Source organism: Bradysia coprophila (assembly GCF_014529535.1).
Source record: "Bradysia coprophila strain Holo2 chromosome IV unlocalized genomic scaffold, BU_Bcop_v1 contig_5, whole genome shotgun sequence".
NCBI lineage: Eukaryota > Metazoa > Arthropoda > Insecta > Diptera > Sciaridae > Bradysia > Bradysia coprophila.
In genome coordinates this window covers 6,942,448-6,959,826 of record NW_023503374.1, presented here as the reverse complement: position 1 = coordinate 6,959,826, position 17,379 = coordinate 6,942,448, and the positions used below count along the sequence as shown (strand labels likewise).

Here is a 17,379-nt window from a genome sequence, read left to right as displayed (position 1 = left end):
CCTACAGACACTTCAAACAGTAGTAAGTTATCCCTTGTCGAACTGATTTGTGTTGTATTGCCCGCCAGTTTTTAAATTTTTCGAAGTAATTCAGTGACAACACGAACTCAACGATAGTCGTTCTGTCTCGTTTTATCTTATTTTCGAAAATATTTTTTGCTCTTTGTGTTTGTCAAGATTAAATGTCAAAATATTTATTAAATGAAAGACATCAGAAAAGTGTAAATTGATATTTATTGTGTTAAGAAACAATTTCCAGTGAAATGTTTTGCTGTGGGAACAATTAAATTTAAATTTAGGTAAATATACAATACAGTGGTTGATGAATACCATCAAGTGCATTAAACCATATCACGACGATAAGAAATATTTTCCCACACATATCCGTATGTAGACCATTCAAACATTCTGTTCAGCTGACTTGTTTTTAGGTATTAACTTTAGCTCCAAATATTTGGTAGATGATTCAGCCTAATTCAACATAAATAACTATTCTAATAAGGTGATGTGACTTTATATATGCGAAAAGTCTGCATATTAAACAAGTGGAAAATATGTGAGACAATTGAAAAGAAATTGATATTAAATTATCGCTTTGGTGTTCTGACCTTGAAATAAGAAAGCAAAGAAAGTGGACAGAAGAACATAGTGCAACAATATAAGTGCAACGCAGCAGGTTGTTAATAATTTTCGTGCATCAGTACTAGGGTGTGAGATTATTTTAGATTTTAATTCTTATTAGATCTGAATGAAATTAAGCAAGCACCGAAGTGTCGATCGTTTCACTTATAAGAATGTAAACAAAAACAACTTAACAATAACAAAAACAACATTTTGACGATTTAGAATGATGCGAAGATATTTTTTTAAGATGATTATTTACTAGTGCGTACCGATTTTGCCGACTAGTCAATTTACAAAGAACAAACCATCGAATATGATTGTCGAATGGGATTTATCGGTATTAAGTAGTATCATTTGGTATCATTTGCGTCGTCGTCGAAACTCGTGAGATATACAAGTAATTTCTTAGAGCAAAGTTCTAGTAAATTGTAGAGAAACGACGTATCTACAACAATTTTTTGAAAAGGTTCGACAGCTCACCAGTTGTTTGTACAAAAATTAGCATTTATGAACGGCTAGCGTATCACTTTATAATCTTCTGTTTAAAGTATATTGCTTAGTGGTTTGTTGCTTCATAAGAAGACACTAGCTCTAGAGCTCATCGTATACTTGTATCGTTGTTTTAGATAACAAATAGCTAGAAATGACGATAACCGTTTCTTGTAATACTGTACCAGTCGAGGGGGAAACAACACGAGCGAATGGTGGGACAGTGTTAGGCGAATAATGAGCGAATGAAGGCTAACAATGGGGAAATATTAGGCGAGTAATGGACGAATGGCTGAACAGTGGGACAAAATTTTCCATTGTTGTTTCCCCCTCGGTACCAGTAGCAAACTTCAAAGTTATATTAATGTTTAACCACTTTATGTGTAGGAAATGCGTCGGAAATTGTTTAAGTTTTCAAGACGGAAAGATAGTGTTTCCCATTACCAATCTTTCTCACACACAGATGTGGTCCCCCGGGTGAAAATTAAGGTCTCAGTGAGACTGTAAAATGAGCATGATCAAAGGTCTCATTTCATTCTCAACATTTTATTTTTTTGATGATTGTTGAACTTTGGCTGAACGAGACTGACCGAGTGGTCTCTTTTTCACTATTTTACGAGATTTTTGAGACCGACCGAGTGGTATTTCCTGGATTATTTTTCGTTGGACTTTGGGAGACTGACCGAGTGGTCTCGTTTTGAATATTTTACGAGAATGTAAGAGACCGACCGAGTGGTCTTTCTTGGATTATTTTTCGTTTAAATCATTTAAAACGAGACTTCTCATCGGTTTCGCAATCATCATCATCATCAATTCATCAGTATATGAGAAGAAACCAGTCTCAAAGGTTCGAAAAGAGACGTCTCACCTCCATACAAAAAAAACGGTCTCAAAAGGGGTCTCACATTCACTTTTTTTTACCCGGGCCGGGTTGCATAATTCATGCATTCTATACGCTGTGGAGAGTAGCGTTTTTTTTAATTAGTGAAATTTTAATGAGGATCTGCCACATTCCTAATATTTTCATTCCAACGACGCAACGTCTGTACTACCACAACAGATGAAGCCCATTACCGAAATTTGCAAGGTAAACCGTCCATACAACAATTGCATTAATGAGGCAATTAGTCAAAAATTGATGTCGTTCTGAGAGGATAATTTTCCGAGCGAACAATGGAAGAAAATACCCGAAGTGTATAATGACGCAATTAGCTACACACACAGAATATTATACAAATGATGGCTGTGTAAATAGACTAGACAAATAAAAAAAACATTCAATTCAGTTGAAGACGAAAATGTACCTACCGACACACCAATTTAAATAATTTTTTTTCTTCTTTCAGAAAATGCAAAACTTCACCCTATATCACGACCCAGGAAGCATCGACATCGAACTGTACACGAACAACAATCTTCATCACATCAAGAAAGTTCGCAGCATACAAGAGCAAGCCTATTTACTGAATACCCGCTACGAATTATTTACGGGCTTAGTTAACCCAACCGCTGGTTATGTGGAACTGAAAGTACTTCGGTCTGGCGTTGTTGACTTTGACATTGACATTAAAGACAAGTGTCTGTATGTCGTGGATGATAGGGGATCTGTCCATCGATTGAATCCGTTCGGCAACAATGAGTCCACGGAAATCGTTGTTCCCAATCCGAAATCATGTGTGCACGGTTGCAATAGGCCTAACTTAAGAGTTGCGAAAGTGTGTGTCAATGAAGACGGAATTTTGTTTGTTACCGTTCAGCATGAGCTCTTTGCAATGGGCAATTTCGAGGATGTTGTTACCTCCGACATTCCGGTGCCGGTGGAGTGCTTTGCTGGATTCAAAATTTTGCAAGTAGTTGCTGGCTCTAATTTTGTTGTGGTTTTAACGTACAAAAAGCCACACATCGGTTTCGATGACATCAGCGACGAGGAAAGTGAAACGAGTAATCATTTCAACAGCAACTGTTCCCAATGTTCGCCGAATGCAAAGCCAGAAGGATTCTTCAATGACGAATCAATGAAAGACGCACCGGTAGCTGAATCTTCTTCGTACCAAAATGGAAGCACCCAACCACTTGCGGAACTAAGTTCATCCGAAATGAACAACCAATCAAAACGTGATGCAGTAGAGGTGCCTACAGTTACAAATCATCGCGATGATGAAGAGACGGATGGCAATTCAATAAACGATTCCTCCATGATGTCAAATTCACTCGACCAATATACCAGTGATGTTGGAAGTGTGGCTGATTTGATTGAAAACGATGTGGAATCGGATATCATTAAGATTTGTCGTATCGGGGCCAATATGTTAGGCACTGGTGTGTGGTGTTTCGGAAGTGTTAATATAGGTCATTTGGGTACCGGAGATCATATTAAACGAACACGAATAAATCAAGTGCTCGGTTTGACTGGACAGGGAGTGGTGAAAGTTTGTTGTGGCAACGATCATTCAGTGGCCATTACATTAGATGGTGAGTGAAATTTTAGGTTTGACTAGATTTTTACATTAGAGTGATGATAATAGATGGCATTGTTAACACCCGTCGTAAGCAACGACATCTGATGTCAACTCTATGTAAAAAATGCATGTTCCTGAGGAGCACACAGCTCTGTCTAGACCCGTGCGAATCAGTGTCGTCTCAGTTAAGTCGTTTAAAATTGTGAATTACGCTTCTGGAATAGAAGTCCGACATCCTGCGTGCTCGCATTTATAAGCACTAAAACAGAATCGCTTTCTCTCCTTACAGGCCGTTTGTTCCTCTGGGGAAATAACAGCGAGCAACAAATTTCCACCGAAGAAATCGAAGATGTATCATCACCACGTCGCTACCGGCACGCCCAGAATGTTCTCGATGTGGCGTGTGGCAGTCATTCAACAATTATCTTACACAATGACCTTCAAATAAAGGAGATTTGTAGACAACAGTCAGATAGTTCGGCGCACCAGAAGACATTCAAATACTTGGAAAATGACGAAAGTAAATCCAAAGAGAGCACATCGTACATTTTGGCCTCACAGAGCCTAACGATTCAAAATCATTCCACATTTTCACCGATCGAGAAGCACTTGAACAGTGAACAAAAGTTCCTGCAAGAGACATTGACCACGTACCAAAGCATTTTGAAACCATTCCGCAAAAAGTTGTATTTTATCAACAAGAATCCGACGATAGACCATTTGTGCCAGCAGTATCTGAACATATTGAACATGACTGCCGTGAATTTAAAGTCCATGATCGACTACTACAATGGGATTATCAGCTATCACGATATCCTTTTCCTAGTTAATTCGACCGAAATGACCGCATTGTATCGTGCGTATACGACATGCTTTTGTGATGTGGTTGTTATGCAAGGATTTTCCAACGAAAACCTGGTTCTGGGCAAAGTGAAAGATCCGCGGAAAGTTTTTATGGCTCCATTTCAACGGGTTTGGTGTTACGTTGACTTTATATGCCATTTACTGGAGACGACTTCTCAGAACAATACTTTTCTGGACGAGAAACGGAGTGTGTGGGAAAAGTATAAAATCGAAAAAGACTTAGCCATCGAATTAGCAGATAAAACGGTGAAATTTTGGGAGAGCAACGGGAAGAGCTTGGCACTGAGACTTCAGGCGTCCGAGCGTAGATTAATCATTGAATCGAAAGACGTGACGCTGAAATTGATGGCCAGCAATCGTTTTTCTAGTCATTGGTTCATACTATTTTCGGACGTCTTTTGTCATCACACCAGTAGTACATTACAACTTCTTCCATTGACCACGCTATGGATATCAGCACTGCTCGACATAGAAAATAGGAAAAATTCATTCAAAATTACGTCGCCGGAAGAATGTCTGATCTTAATGGCACAAGATCACGACAGCAAAATGAAATGGATCGAAGCCACCGAATTGGGCATAAAAAGTTGCTTGGAATTGACGGCCTCGAGTATTGTTCCGAAATTCCGGAATGCAGCCTACACATTCAGCGAAAAGCATCTGAAGTATCCGCGAGCCAAATACATCGGGCAATGGTGGTGCGGTCAGATGCAAGGAATCGGACATTTTGAATTTCCTGATGGACGGGTATACAATGGCCAATTGTCTAACAATGAGATCAGCGGAATCGGTAGAATGTATGGCAGTTCAATGGCTGGTATTTACGAAGGTGAATTTTTGAATGGGAAATACCACGGCCATGGAATCTTGGATTTGAAAAATAAGGAGACTTATGAAGGCAATTTCAAGGACGGAGCTTACCACGGCCATGGCGTGCTACGGACGAATAAGTTCACCTACATCGGAGAATTTATCAACAATTCGAAGAATGGATACGGAGTTTTGGACGATGCAGTTACCGGAGACAAGTACATGGGAATGTTCATTGAGAACAAGAAGTGCGGTTTTGGCTTATTGATCACCATGGATGGCAGTTATTTTGAGGGTACATTTGTGAACGATTATTTGGCTGGATTTGGTATTGCTTATCTGCAGAATGGATCGTACTTTGAAGGGGAGTTGACACTCAATGGGCCCAGTGGGAAAGGAATGATTTGTCTACCGAATTCTGAGCTGAAAAGTGAGGTGAGTTTTCTGGGTAATTTTTTGTCTTAAGACAGGTTATTTCCAGTGTTAGATTCAAGTGACATAGTCCATGACATCGAAAGATAAATTAAATAAAACATTTCCAGACAATCGAACTGGAGGATCGAAACATAGAAATGTTCGGAAATGTATCATCGGGAACATTCGCGGGAAGCTGGGATGAAATTAAGGTCAACCATGGAAGTATATTGATGAGCCAGACGTTCCCAAAATATCCAAAGTAATTGAAAAGAATGATTTACCGAGGCGAACCCTGAACTTACAAACTATTTTGCGAACTTTACAGATCACTCGGGCAATTATCCACCGATTTCAACCTGAAATGGCGTTCACTGTTTCACGATTGGGAAAGCAATGTGTTCGGTTCAACGATGGGGCTGAGCAATAAACAAATTTGGAATAAAGTGGCCATTTACACCAACAATTCGAAGCGAAAGGAAAAAATGAAATCCGAAGAATTTTCGCATGAAAACGTCTCGTTTTGTGATGCTCGTCGCGACAGTATAGACAAATTTGATCGTTCGTCGTTGAAAAGTAACAATTCTGTGTACAGTCAATATTCATTGCGTAGCAATCGCGAACTGCACACAAAATTGCACAATTTTGCGGAGGCTGTCGACTTGATTAAGGAGAAAACAAATTCCTTGAAAAGCGACAAAATGCTCAGCCAACAGGAGACGTGCTCCAATAAAGAAGTTCTGTTCGACAATTTGAAAAATCAAGAATCAAATTTGATGGAAATCTTCACAATCAAGCAAAATCCGTCGCAGAGTGTGCTCAACAAAATCGCGTACGATTTTACAAACGACATCGAAAAGCGACGCCGAAGTGTAGCCGGTGCAAGTCTGGAGTATGTACCATGTTTTGGCATAACGCAATTGGAGCAATCGGATCTGGTTTCGATCAGAGATTATTTGACTGACGCCTTCAAAGATCCACACCATCCGTTGGGTGTGCTGAACAGCAAAATATCTTTTTGCTTCTACACTTCGTACGGATGTTGGAAGGTTAAACCGACGTCGATACTATCTAGTCAAGCGATGCGAGAATGGGAAATGATATCGAAACGAATTTACAATTTCATACGGAAATTGTTTCCTGCGCTGCCATTGGAAAGTGATAACTGTGATGGGTAGGTGCCCCATTTACAGTCGTTTACGGTGCTTTGATAATCATAAATTTGGTCAATCTTTCCAGAGAAATTATATCTCACCAAAGCCTACTCTATCCGATATTGCTGTCTGAAGGCATTTACTCAACGTTGTTCGTTCTTTATGCCAGTAAATGCAGTCAAAACGACGAAATTTACCGTCAGAGAACACACACATGTGATAAAAAGTCGGACAAAGATCTTATTGCATTTTTGCGCATAGAAAGGTGAGTGGTCCTTTGCCTACCAAAAACGTCATTGTCCTAATGAGCATTATCCGTCCCAGTAATTTACTACCCATGATACGGAGCAATCAATTTGAAAATGCGATCGCCTGTCTGAAACAAGTGAAGGAGCAGTACTGTCCACGAAAAATGTTAAATCAAATCGAAGATACGTTCAAGCTGATGGATGAAGCTAAATGTGAAGTTTTGGGTGAGTAACAGTTGCCTACACCGTCTAAGTAAAGCCTTTTCTTTGTTGAAGTTTGAGATTCCTTTGACAAATCAATTTTCGAGTTGAAATTCGAAGGAATCTCAAAGCTTTTTCAAAAGTTCTCTTAAGTCACTGCTGGACGATGCTTAGAGCAATTGAGCAATTGAGCATAGATTCAGTTAGAAATTTATTACTCGTCACCACCTTCACAGGCAAGTCTTACATACTCAATGCCGACAATATTATGCCGCTGACGATTTTCCTGATAATTCGAGCTGGTATTCCGCATCTGGGCGCCGAGCTATTGTTGCTTGAAGATCTGATGGGAAGTGACTTTGAACCGGTGATGTTGGGCTTTGCCGGATATTGTTTTGCAACTGTTAAGGCTACGTATCAACACATCTTAAGCGAGAAATTCTTTCAAGATTAGTTGCTGCTAGTAGGATTATAGTTTACTTATTGTCTGTGTGTATACAATCGAGGCATAGTTCTTTTTTGTTTATTGTTGTTAGTATATTCGTTTGATCATTTTTATTGGACAAAATTAATGTAAAATTTAGATAAATGAATCGTCCCATAAATTATGTCATGCAATATCAGTCTCTTCTTTTGCATAATTTATGGTCATTTTAACAAAGAAGTAGAAATATTCGATCACAAAAAGGGAACAAAAAAAGTTATATTTTCGTTAACTCATGAAAGTTAAGGTCAGCTGCAAATTTTAACCAGACGAAACGTAATTTCTGTGAAATTGCAATCAATCAATCTCACATTTCGGACGGCTGTGTACATAAGTTATATCGATCAAGAGCGTGGTCTTATGCGAGAAAATAAAATCTCTCGAAATTGCTCAAAACCAAATCCAAATTGCAACAGATTACGAACGGTATTTTCGATGTGTTTTATTCATGGAAACTTCGTACTCTCATTGTCTCTCTTTTTGTGAGTAATTTTTGCACTATTTTTGTATGCAAATTTTTAAAGCCAACAAAATGGGTTCCATTCTTCATGATCACAAATCCTAGCCTATTCTCTGAAAAGTTTTTCAATTTCTATGAATTTTCTTAACTTTATAAAATTTTAGTACAGAGGACGTCAGTGATATTTGTGTAGGAATTTGTTTCAGCGGTTTTCCAGCTGCCTCTCTCTCTAACAAACAAAACTGAATATACGTCTTTATACGGTTTTGGCACTGCCACTCGCATGTGTGTAACTATTCCACAGTTATAAAAGTATCAGCAGTTCTATTTGCATGAGCTAGTAAATAGCTGAATACTCTGACATCAACTGTATTCAAAATTTACAGACAATTTCACCAAATTAGGAGGAAATTATTGTGATAGAAATGGTTCCGCCACTAATGAAGTTGTGTCCTTTCATTTCCTCTCACTCCATTCAATTCCACATGATGCTCACACGAGATACTAACTCTTGCAGTGGATGTAGATGTTTGGATATTGGAGAAGGAATGAGAAGACGAAGCTTTATTTGTGGTCCAATCGCTAACGCCATGTAGTAAAGGTTTTCAAATTGAAATCAATCTGAATATTACGAAAAGTTCAAATTTTACTTTCAGTTTATCATCAATTTAAATTTAACTATTATTTACATTGTAACATTATTATGTTGTTAAAAGCATTCTAACTAAGGTTAGGTAAAAATGTTAAAAATAAAATTATTTTAAACAGACCAGGAGACGAATTTTTCTTTCCTAATTTTGCCAGTGCAAGTTTTTATATCTGAATGTTCAGAATGTTCAGGTTAACTTGTGTGAGTGGCCGTGTATGTCTTTTCTAGCTATAGATCATTAATTCCAAGAGAGATGCTAATATCCAGACGTTTGTGTCATTCTGTGGGATTCGAGGTTTTAAGATTTTTTGTGAATGGATTCTGATAGAGTATCAAAAGTTGTAGGACTAAATTTTTTTCGTGATGTCGATGAACCGGTATTACCGGTAAAATTACCGTTTTAGTGTAAAACTAAGAATCGCTATAACTGGAGATAGAAGTGACTTTGTTCGGATTTCTTTTTTCTTGTACATTAATTACCTAAGTTTTGTGGAAGAACTTTTTTTTGGAAAAGCAAAATGGCGGAAATATGATTAGTTTCCGTAGACACTACACAAAAAAACCGCTAACTTTGACGCCATTTTTGGTCGGTGTCTTACGAACGGATTTCGTGTAAGTAGGCTCATTCGACAGTCTCAGGTCTGAACGAAAAGTGAGGTTAATACACAATCGGATTTTTCTTGCGCCAAATTACACTCCTTCCTTTCGATTTTCGATACATTTAAATTTGAAATGAGCCGGAAAACGACAGAAAATTGTAGTATTAACGATAATACATCTGAAACAATGCATAAATTTTTTTCTATATGGGACAGACGCGTCAAAAATGGGCAAAAATGTTAAAAAATTGGTCAAAACTTACGAAATTTTAACTTTTTATATTGGCTAAGATACATCAACAGCAGCAATTAAAAAAATATATTTATCTGGAGAGTCAATTTCGATAAAAAAAATTCAGAAATTTCCAAAGATTTAACGAATGGAGTATGTCTTCAATTAAACTTAAACTCATTAATTTTTGTTCTGTTTTTGTTAACTTCTATATCTCCAGTTATAGCGATTCTCAATTTTACACTAAAACGGTAATTTTACCGGTAATACCGGTTCATCGACATCAAGAAAAAAATTTAGTTTTACAACTTTTGATACTCTATCAGAATCCATTCACAAAAAATCTTAAAACCTCGAAACCAACAGAGACACTTTTCGTGATACAAGCGTCTGGGCTAATATGACGATTGGGTCGTTTCGACGGTTTGTCGAATGATTTTGAATTCGGTCGAGAGAAAATGTATAGGTTTCTCCCAAGGCCGTTCAAAATCGTCATCCACAGGAGAAGCCAACACAACCTCACTTTGAAGTTTTAACGAACAAATTTGTTTAATCACGGCAGAGTAAAAGTAACCCAGGCAGGAGCGCTTGTTTGACTAGGGACCTGAATAATCTAGTAGCCCTATGTTTTTTGCGAATTAAATTTTTCAACTTATGTCAGTGTTCATTTGAGTTCATTTTCATACAGTGTATTAGGTCCCTCATTTGACGTTTCAATAATGAACCGCTCCTGCCAGGTTTACTTTTACTCTGCCGTGGTTTAATTTGTGGTTTTGTTTGCTTCTGTGGATGACGGTCGGTTGTTTTCGGCCTGTCAAAATTCGTTTTTACCGTACGATGAAAGAAACCTAGTGAATTCTCTCAAAAATCTGCTGTCATTCGACATATTCCCTCAAATCGTTGAAACGACATCCCAGTCGTCGTATTACACGACAGAGTAAAGTTAACCAGGAGCGCTGATTTGACTAGGAACCTGAATAATCTAGTAGCCCCATATTTTTTGCGAATAAACTTTTTCAATTTATGTCACTGTTCATTTGAGTTCATTTTCATACAGTGTATTAGGTCCCTTATTTGACGTTTCGAAAATGAGCCGCTCCTGCCTGGTTTATTTTACTCTGCCGTGCGTATTAGCATCTCTCTGTTAATTCCTTATTTAACATTAGGGGTATACTATTATGGTGCGTAAAGTTCATAAGTACGAAATTTCTGTGAATTTTTGACATTTACCACATATATTTTATGTCAAAGTCAAACGTCTACGAAATCACCATACTGACGAACTTTACGAACTTTAATGGTTTACCGCTATTGTCATAAAAAATGATAATCAGTTTCTTCGCTAGAAGCAGTGCTTTGGCCGTTTACAAAAGGTTTCGTTGCGAGAGCGAACTGAACTATTGGTCTGTTCCAAGGCCATACGAATTGTCAAATTTCATCCATATAGACATAACATCATCAATATTTATAAGAAAACCGATCTCTGTGTATGAAATCGTATTCGTTCGGCCAGTGAAAATTCGTGTTTACAGTTACTTGGAACAAACCTATACCTCTTACAAAAGCTTGTCTCGCTTTAACGTCTTTGTTGATAAATCAGGAACTCGTTCAGGAACTAAAAATTCGTTACCTAAAGTGCCTAAAGTCAAGATTTTGACATATTTTACATGAAAGAAGTGTCAAAATCCTCACCAGTGAAACTTAACGAAGAGTTGCTGAACAAGCTCCAGCAATACCAACCAAAAAATACGTTTGCCGTTTATGATTATGTCCTTCGTTAAATATTTTCATGCACAGACCATATGACCCGATTGTTCAGTGAAGTTTCACTTCAGTTGAAAAAGAAGAGTTGAGCGATTGAAACGACAAGATACACACAGTTTGTTTGTTTTGTTTTTAGTGAAAAGAAATATTTTTATTGTTTGAGCCATGAAGTATGAACTATTTTCGAAAACGATCGGAAGAAGAGATCCGACAGGCATATGTAGATTTTGCCTAACAGCAAATGGATTACGACGCCTTCAGACCAAAGAAATAGCGCAGCTATTCAACCAGATTACACATCAGAATGTTTGTATTTTCGCATAAACATTGAACCAGCCGTTGGAGCCAATTGTTAATTACAGAATTTCTATTCCAGCTGTATGTTACAGCTGATCATCCAGCCTTTATCTGCACAATATGCGAAGCAAATTTACGACTAGCCGCCAAAATTAGCAACGACATCCAGGCAATCGAAAAATGTTGGAACAAGTACATCGAAGAAATGCATACGCTGAAAGAAGTGAAGGTCGAATACGTGGACGATGAAGAAGTCAATTTCGAGACCGTGGAAATGATCATTGAACCCGTCGATCAAATGTACCATGTTGACTACTTGGACGTCGATTCGAAACCTGAATACGAGCCACACAGTTACGTTGCTGACGGTAGCGTCGAGAATTATGACGATTCGATCAGTGATTCGAATGAAAACGATGAGAACGACAGTCCAAAGTTGTCATCATCCCCGAAATCAAAAGGTTGTGATCGTTGTAATATGACTGGTTTGTTGCCGGACGAACTGAAAACACATCAGCAACGTTGTCATAAAGAAACTCCACAATTCGCATGCGACATTTGTCAGGCTCGCTATTCAAGTCGTTATGGGATACACACGCATATGAAACGACACATGCAGGGTTCCACTAACAAAGCTGGATCGAAGCTAATCAAACGGTATGAATGTGACCACTGTGGGGATCGTTTTAGTAAGAAGCAGAACTTGATGGAACACGCACTACGGCATGCAGGGGGTGATGTATGTAACTGAATCTACCGATTGTTGATTTGTGTCGACTAAAATTCTCATTTACATTTAGGCTGCACTGCATGTTTGCCACATTTGTGGAATCGCTAAAAGGACGAAGGTTCTGATGACCAATCACCTGAAGTCGCATGATACGAACTATGTTTCCAAGAAAAATTCAACAGCCAGGGCGAGAAGTACGAAGAGATACTACACATGCTGGATGTGTCCGACCAGAATTGATTTTAACACCCTCGACGAACTGAAATCGCACCGCAAAAATCTGCACCACGATTTCCAGTGTAATATTTGTAAAAATGGTTTCATGACCAATGAAGCGCTGCAGAGTCACATTCTCATCCACGGTAACCAAGATCGTCCGCATCTGTGCAAGGTAAATATGTCATTTCATTTATCGTTCGACCATCAATTTCAAACGATTTCTTGGGTTAGTTCTGTGGTGGCACATTCGCTAAAATTGGACATTTGAAATCGCACATCCAAGGCAAACATGCCCAACAGAAACCGTTCCCGTGTGACAAATGCACCAAGGGATTCGTTCATCGCTACCAATTGCAGGCACATATTCGCATTTTTCACGATAAAATCAAAGCTTTCCAATGTACCGAGTGTCCGACATCTTTCGGTCATGCTAAATCGCGAGTTTGGCACATGAGGACTGTACATAAGATGTAGCTTCTGCAAGCTAGAATATAAAAATTGAAAAATTACAGTTGGTGGTTTGATGTCTCGTTTCTCATCTAATACTGTCTGTGGCAAGAAGGGATGTTTCGCAGAGGATTCCCATGGGCGACATTATATTCAGTTGAACGATTTGATTTTCAGTGAAAATTTTTCTTCGCGTGTTCAGAGAAGAATTTGTGTAAAGAATTTGCTTCAGCTGTTTTACAACTGATCCAGTGATCCACACAAACAATCACAACTGTTTATACGTGCGTGCGTGTAGCACCTTCAACCGTATAAACAGTTTTGATTGTGTGTGTGGATCAGCTTAAAAACAGCTGTAGCAAATTCATGCTGAAATTTCAATGCCTTTAACTATACAATTAACTGCAGTTTTCCTTCCTTATTTTTGCTTTGGGAAGTAGGAGTTCGTTGGAACCTCTAAGTGCTTCACTTGATAGTTACATCTTTCAGCCGAATCTTGGAGAACGATGGGGACGTTTTAGTGTGCTTAATTTCAAGCAAAAACATAGCTAACGCCGACCCGTACGAAACACCTATTCGTATCAAAAGCCTTTAATGTGAAACTCTTCATTTGTTTTACTTACATTATCCACTCTTTGCCTTGTTATCATACACAAATAAATTTCCGGAGGCAATATAGACAGCCCCGTACGAAGTCAACTTTCATAAATTCCTATTTAAACAGCTATATACCGCTATATTTACCTATAAATAAACATTTCACAGATGAATATGCTATTATATAACTCTATCTGCCTGTATATAGCTCAATATAGCTGTGTATAGGTATATATAGATGTCCATATATGGAATGCCTGAAGCACCCCACACACATAACAAATTATTTCCATGTTAACAGAAACTCTCTAAGTACCATTTTTCCCAAGATATATCACTTTTAATAAAATCCAATATGGCCGCCGGCAGCCATTTTGTTAGTAGACCGGAAATAGTACCGACGCTTTACATTCGTTAATACCTTTCAAACAAAAAAAAAAATCATGAAATTCGGTCAAAATTTACTCGAGATATTGTCAAAATACACCACGTTCACTGTACTTCCGAGTAGCCAGATAAGAGCTCACTCTAAGAGACCTAGCTCACGCTCCGGAGAACATAATTTCATAAACTGTTTTCTCCTGGTACAGTCAATACCTATCTAATAAAGACGAAATTAGACGAAATATGTTCAAATTTGGGCGCCCTACAAGCAAAAACTGCTTGGCGCCCTGTACCTAGTTCACACCAAGGGGTCTAACTCACAAGTCGGTCCCTTGAAAATTTCGAATTTCATGATTTTCGGAAGTTTGACGAAACAGAGCTTATTTACGAAATTAAATGAGAATAATACTTCAAAATAATACACCTTGAAAGTGTTTTAGAAAATAAATTTCATCTTTCGTATTTTTTTATATTGAAATTTTCGAGAAATGCGACATGGGCACACATTAGGTCTCTTCGATGTCGACTTAGTTTGTACCTTATGACAAATTTGGTTTATTTTGAATGGCCACATGGTAAGCTATCAAGAAATGATAAAACAAGATTGGAACAATTGGCTGGACATCCAGTACAACTCATCAAAGTTCGCCGAGGGTACCCAGTATTAAGTTTTATCTGAAAATTGTCAAACAAATCTGAAATAATTAAACTTTTTTTGCATTATCTTGAAGCCCTCGCTTCTCTGAACATTTCCACACAATAATTTTTTGAGTGTCGCTCGTCACCAATACGGACTCGCTCTCAGAATATACGCTATGAATCTGATCTTTGACAAGCGCTGCCTGGACAGAGTAGGTGTCGATACATGGGAAAAGTTGAAAAATGTTTTCTCGTGATGATTTTACACTAATATAAACGAAGATGTCCTAACATCACTCTTCGTCATCAGTCCGAAATAATTTTTTTTCTAAAAACCTGGTTTGCAAGTGATTTTGGATATTTTTCACATACTTCGTCATTGAGCGACCCCTAAATCGATTCGGATCGAGTCGGTCCCATAGACACTTTTTATCAGGGGACCATATAGATTGATTTTCTGCCCAAACATTTTGGCACTTTAATTTTTCCATACAATTTTGGACACCCCTACTAAACATATCTAGATTGTTTTTCACCCAATCCGCAATTTGAAAAAAGGCTGAAAAGGCTCTGTGGGCATGCTGTTCCTTTCTCACTATTTACCAAATTTTTGTCACATCGTTAGACGACTTTCGTTGTCAAAGTTGCAGAATGAAACCAGCAATTTATACGAGGCGATTTAATCAGTTGATAATTTTGACAGGATTCAATTGCACCAAAAGACATTAAGCCGACCCAGAAAAACTTTCATTTCTTCTGTGTAATCATAGCGTGTTAATTGCGTTATTTGAGTGTTCCCATACAAAGTCTTTTAGCTTAAATAAATTAGAGTTTTATTCCCCGGCCGACTACTTCTTGTCGACGACCTTCTTCATTCGCTCCTCTAACTTGGTAACTTCTTTGTTAACATTTTCCAAATTGACAGCGAACGCTTCCTGAACTCCTTGCAACAATGCCTTATTATTGCCGATGCTCAATGTTAACGTTTGTTGCGTGGCCTCCAGCTCAGCGATTATCTTACTGAAGTTCGTAGCTACAAGAGAAAACCGGGTTGCGGAATGAATTTGGATTCAGATTCAATCGAAAGTGACAATCAATCGGAACTCACCATAATTGTGCAGCGACTCCAAAGCTTTCATTCGATTCAACATATCGGGTAGGATCTGAGTGATCGGCTCAGTTCGCTTAGCAATTTCGTACAGTTCCATTGTTTTCTGGTCTCGAGTCGAATCCTGATTTGTTGCGGTCGACTTTTCAGCAATGGCATCCATTTTCGTTGCCAAATTGTTTAATCTCGCTTCGATCAGATCCAATTGCGTTGGTTGCAACAGAGCTGCCTTAGTCGCTAACTGTTGTACAGCATCCAATAATGTGTTTGTTCCCAACGACGATGCCAAGCGGCTTAACTTCTCCGGTCTAGCACCGACAGCACTTTCTAATTGATGTAGACTGTGCTCTAGCTGAGCAATTCGTGTTGACTGGGCCAGTTCGTTGCCTTGTGCTGGGAGCTGGATAGCAGCCATTCCACCGGATTTTTTGTATTCTTCCACTTGACTCACCAGCTTTTTGATTTCAGAGTCAGCTGCCGAGGCAACGGCCTCTTTTCCTAGCACTTGCTCCAAACGAAGACTATCTAATACTTTCTTAGCACTGGTAACCACCGTTCCGACGGCTTCATAGGATTCCTTTTCCTCCTTCGATATTGTCTGATCCGTTTGCAGAGCAACTATTTCCTGCATTAATTCGTCCATTTCGCATTGAAGCCGACGGCACTTCTGAATTGGCGACTCTTTCTCACCTTCACCAGCCAATTCCCATTCACCGGACCTGTTTGTTGATTAAGTATTTTTTTTGTGAGTGTAAACAACAAACATTCGAAACAAAAATGGTTCATACCGTGCATCGTAGCCAGTCCGTAGACGTTTACTCAAACTATCGGAGAAATCAACGTGACCAGTCAGATACTTTCCTTTGAATTTATTGAAAGAATCCTTGGTAGAAATATGCAGTCTCTCAATGGACTCATTTTCCGGTTCCTCGTCATAATAGTCCGACGTCTCTTGATCCACAACGTCGGCCGTTTCGTAAATATCAGGCTGATCGTATGCCTGCAAACAAGGTAAATCGGGAAGTTTAATGTTTGACATTCGAGAGTAGCAGACGAAAATGATGTCTTACGATGCCCGGTAAATTTGCAAACTTTGGATCGGCCATAGCGCGGTGTAATAATTCACTATCGAATGATCAAAATTACTTTGTACAGTATGTGAAAACCACCCAAAATTTACTAACTTAGATCTAATGCAAAGTGAGTAAGGTGTAAAAATTGTTGACGAATTTTCTTCTTTTGACACACAATGCTTTGGATGACATCATGGATTCGTTCGATTTTTTAACGAAAACACGAAAAGTCTGCAACGTCTAGTCATTTGCTATCGACAACAACGACAAGAATAAGATGGGGTTCTCTGATATAGTGGAATGTATGATCAACATATTGAAGTGATAGATTTGGTATAAAACTGTAGGAGATAGGAGATTCTTTTGAAAATATTTTTGCCTGTCGTTTCTGAATGGTTCGAACAACATCAACAAGAATAGTAAGAATGAAGTTG

The 17,379-nt window shown here is 38.4% G+C and overlaps 3 protein-coding genes and 1 long non-coding RNA gene across 4 annotated transcripts; 2 read left to right on the top strand and 2 right to left on the bottom strand.

Moving 5' to 3' along the window:
* Positions 1-168: 168 nt before the first annotated feature.
* On the top strand, positions 169-7,960 carry LOC119071874 (alsin homolog). The gene is made up of 8 exons (XM_037176949.1): positions 169-299; positions 2,460-3,585; positions 3,862-5,681; positions 5,789-5,922; positions 5,989-6,834; positions 6,900-7,079; positions 7,139-7,287; positions 7,500-7,960. The coding sequence occupies exons 2-8, from the start codon at positions 2,463-2,465 to the stop codon at positions 7,715-7,717; spliced, it is 4,470 nt and encodes a 1,489-aa protein (XP_037032844.1). The 5' UTR covers positions 169-299; positions 2,460-2,462; the 3' UTR covers positions 7,718-7,960.
* A 1,257-nt stretch (positions 7,961-9,217) lies between these two features.
* On the bottom strand, positions 9,218-10,088 carry LOC119071978. The gene is made up of 2 exons (XR_005086754.1): positions 10,048-10,088; positions 9,218-9,313 (listed from the first exon to the last, which is right to left on the bottom strand). It is a non-coding gene; the product is annotated as an uncharacterized LOC119071978 (long non-coding RNA).
* Positions 10,089-11,516: 1,428 nt separating this feature from the next.
* On the top strand, positions 11,517-13,206 carry LOC119071919 (zinc finger protein 37 homolog). The gene is made up of 4 exons (XM_037177042.1): positions 11,517-11,757; positions 11,828-12,487; positions 12,549-12,869; positions 12,929-13,206. The coding sequence occupies exons 1-4, from the start codon at positions 11,617-11,619 to the stop codon at positions 13,169-13,171; spliced, it is 1,365 nt and encodes a 454-aa protein (XP_037032937.1). The 5' UTR covers positions 11,517-11,616; the 3' UTR covers positions 13,172-13,206.
* Positions 13,207-15,428: 2,222 nt separating this feature from the next.
* Positions 15,429-17,127, bottom strand: LOC119071928 (dynactin subunit 2). The gene is made up of 4 exons (XM_037177051.1): positions 16,943-17,127; positions 16,661-16,872; positions 15,873-16,591; positions 15,429-15,797 (listed from the first exon to the last, which is right to left on the bottom strand). The coding sequence occupies exons 1-4, from the start codon at positions 16,976-16,978 to the stop codon at positions 15,613-15,615; spliced, it is 1,152 nt and encodes a 383-aa protein (XP_037032946.1). The 5' UTR covers positions 16,979-17,127; the 3' UTR covers positions 15,429-15,612.
* Between the last annotated feature and the right edge of the window lie 252 nt (positions 17,128-17,379).

Excerpts from the sequence above, each read along its gene's own strand:
- LOC119071919 (XM_037177042.1), top strand. The coding sequence starts at position 11,617 with ATGAAGTATGAACTATTTTCGAAAACGATCGGAAGAAGAGATCCGACA. Across the intron at positions 11,758-11,827 it reads ACCAGATTACACATCAGAAT|CTGTATGTTACAGCTGATCA; the intron begins GTTTGTATTTTC and ends TTTCTATTCCAG. Across the intron at positions 12,488-12,548 it reads TACGGCATGCAGGGGGTGAT|GCTGCACTGCATGTTTGCCA; the intron begins GTATGTAACTGA and ends ATTTACATTTAG.
- LOC119071874 (XM_037176949.1), top strand. The coding sequence starts at position 2,463 with ATGCAAAACTTCACCCTATATCACGACCCAGGAAGCATCGACATCGAA. Across the intron at positions 5,682-5,788 it reads ATTCTGAGCTGAAAAGTGAG|ACAATCGAACTGGAGGATCG; the intron begins GTGAGTTTTCTG and ends AAACATTTCCAG. Across the intron at positions 7,080-7,138 it reads GCATTTTTGCGCATAGAAAG|TAATTTACTACCCATGATAC; the intron begins GTGAGTGGTCCT and ends TATCCGTCCCAG.
- LOC119071928 (XM_037177051.1), bottom strand. The coding sequence starts at position 16,978 with ATGGCCGATCCAAAGTTTGCAAATTTACCGGGCATC. Across the intron at positions 16,873-16,942 it reads TTGCAAATTTACCGGGCATC|GCATACGATCAGCCTGATAT; the intron begins GTAAGACATCAT and ends CCTTGTTTGCAG. Across the intron at positions 15,798-15,872 it reads GGAGTCGCTGCACAATTATG|CTACGAACTTCAGTAAGATA; the intron begins GTGAGTTCCGAT and ends TTTCTCTTGTAG.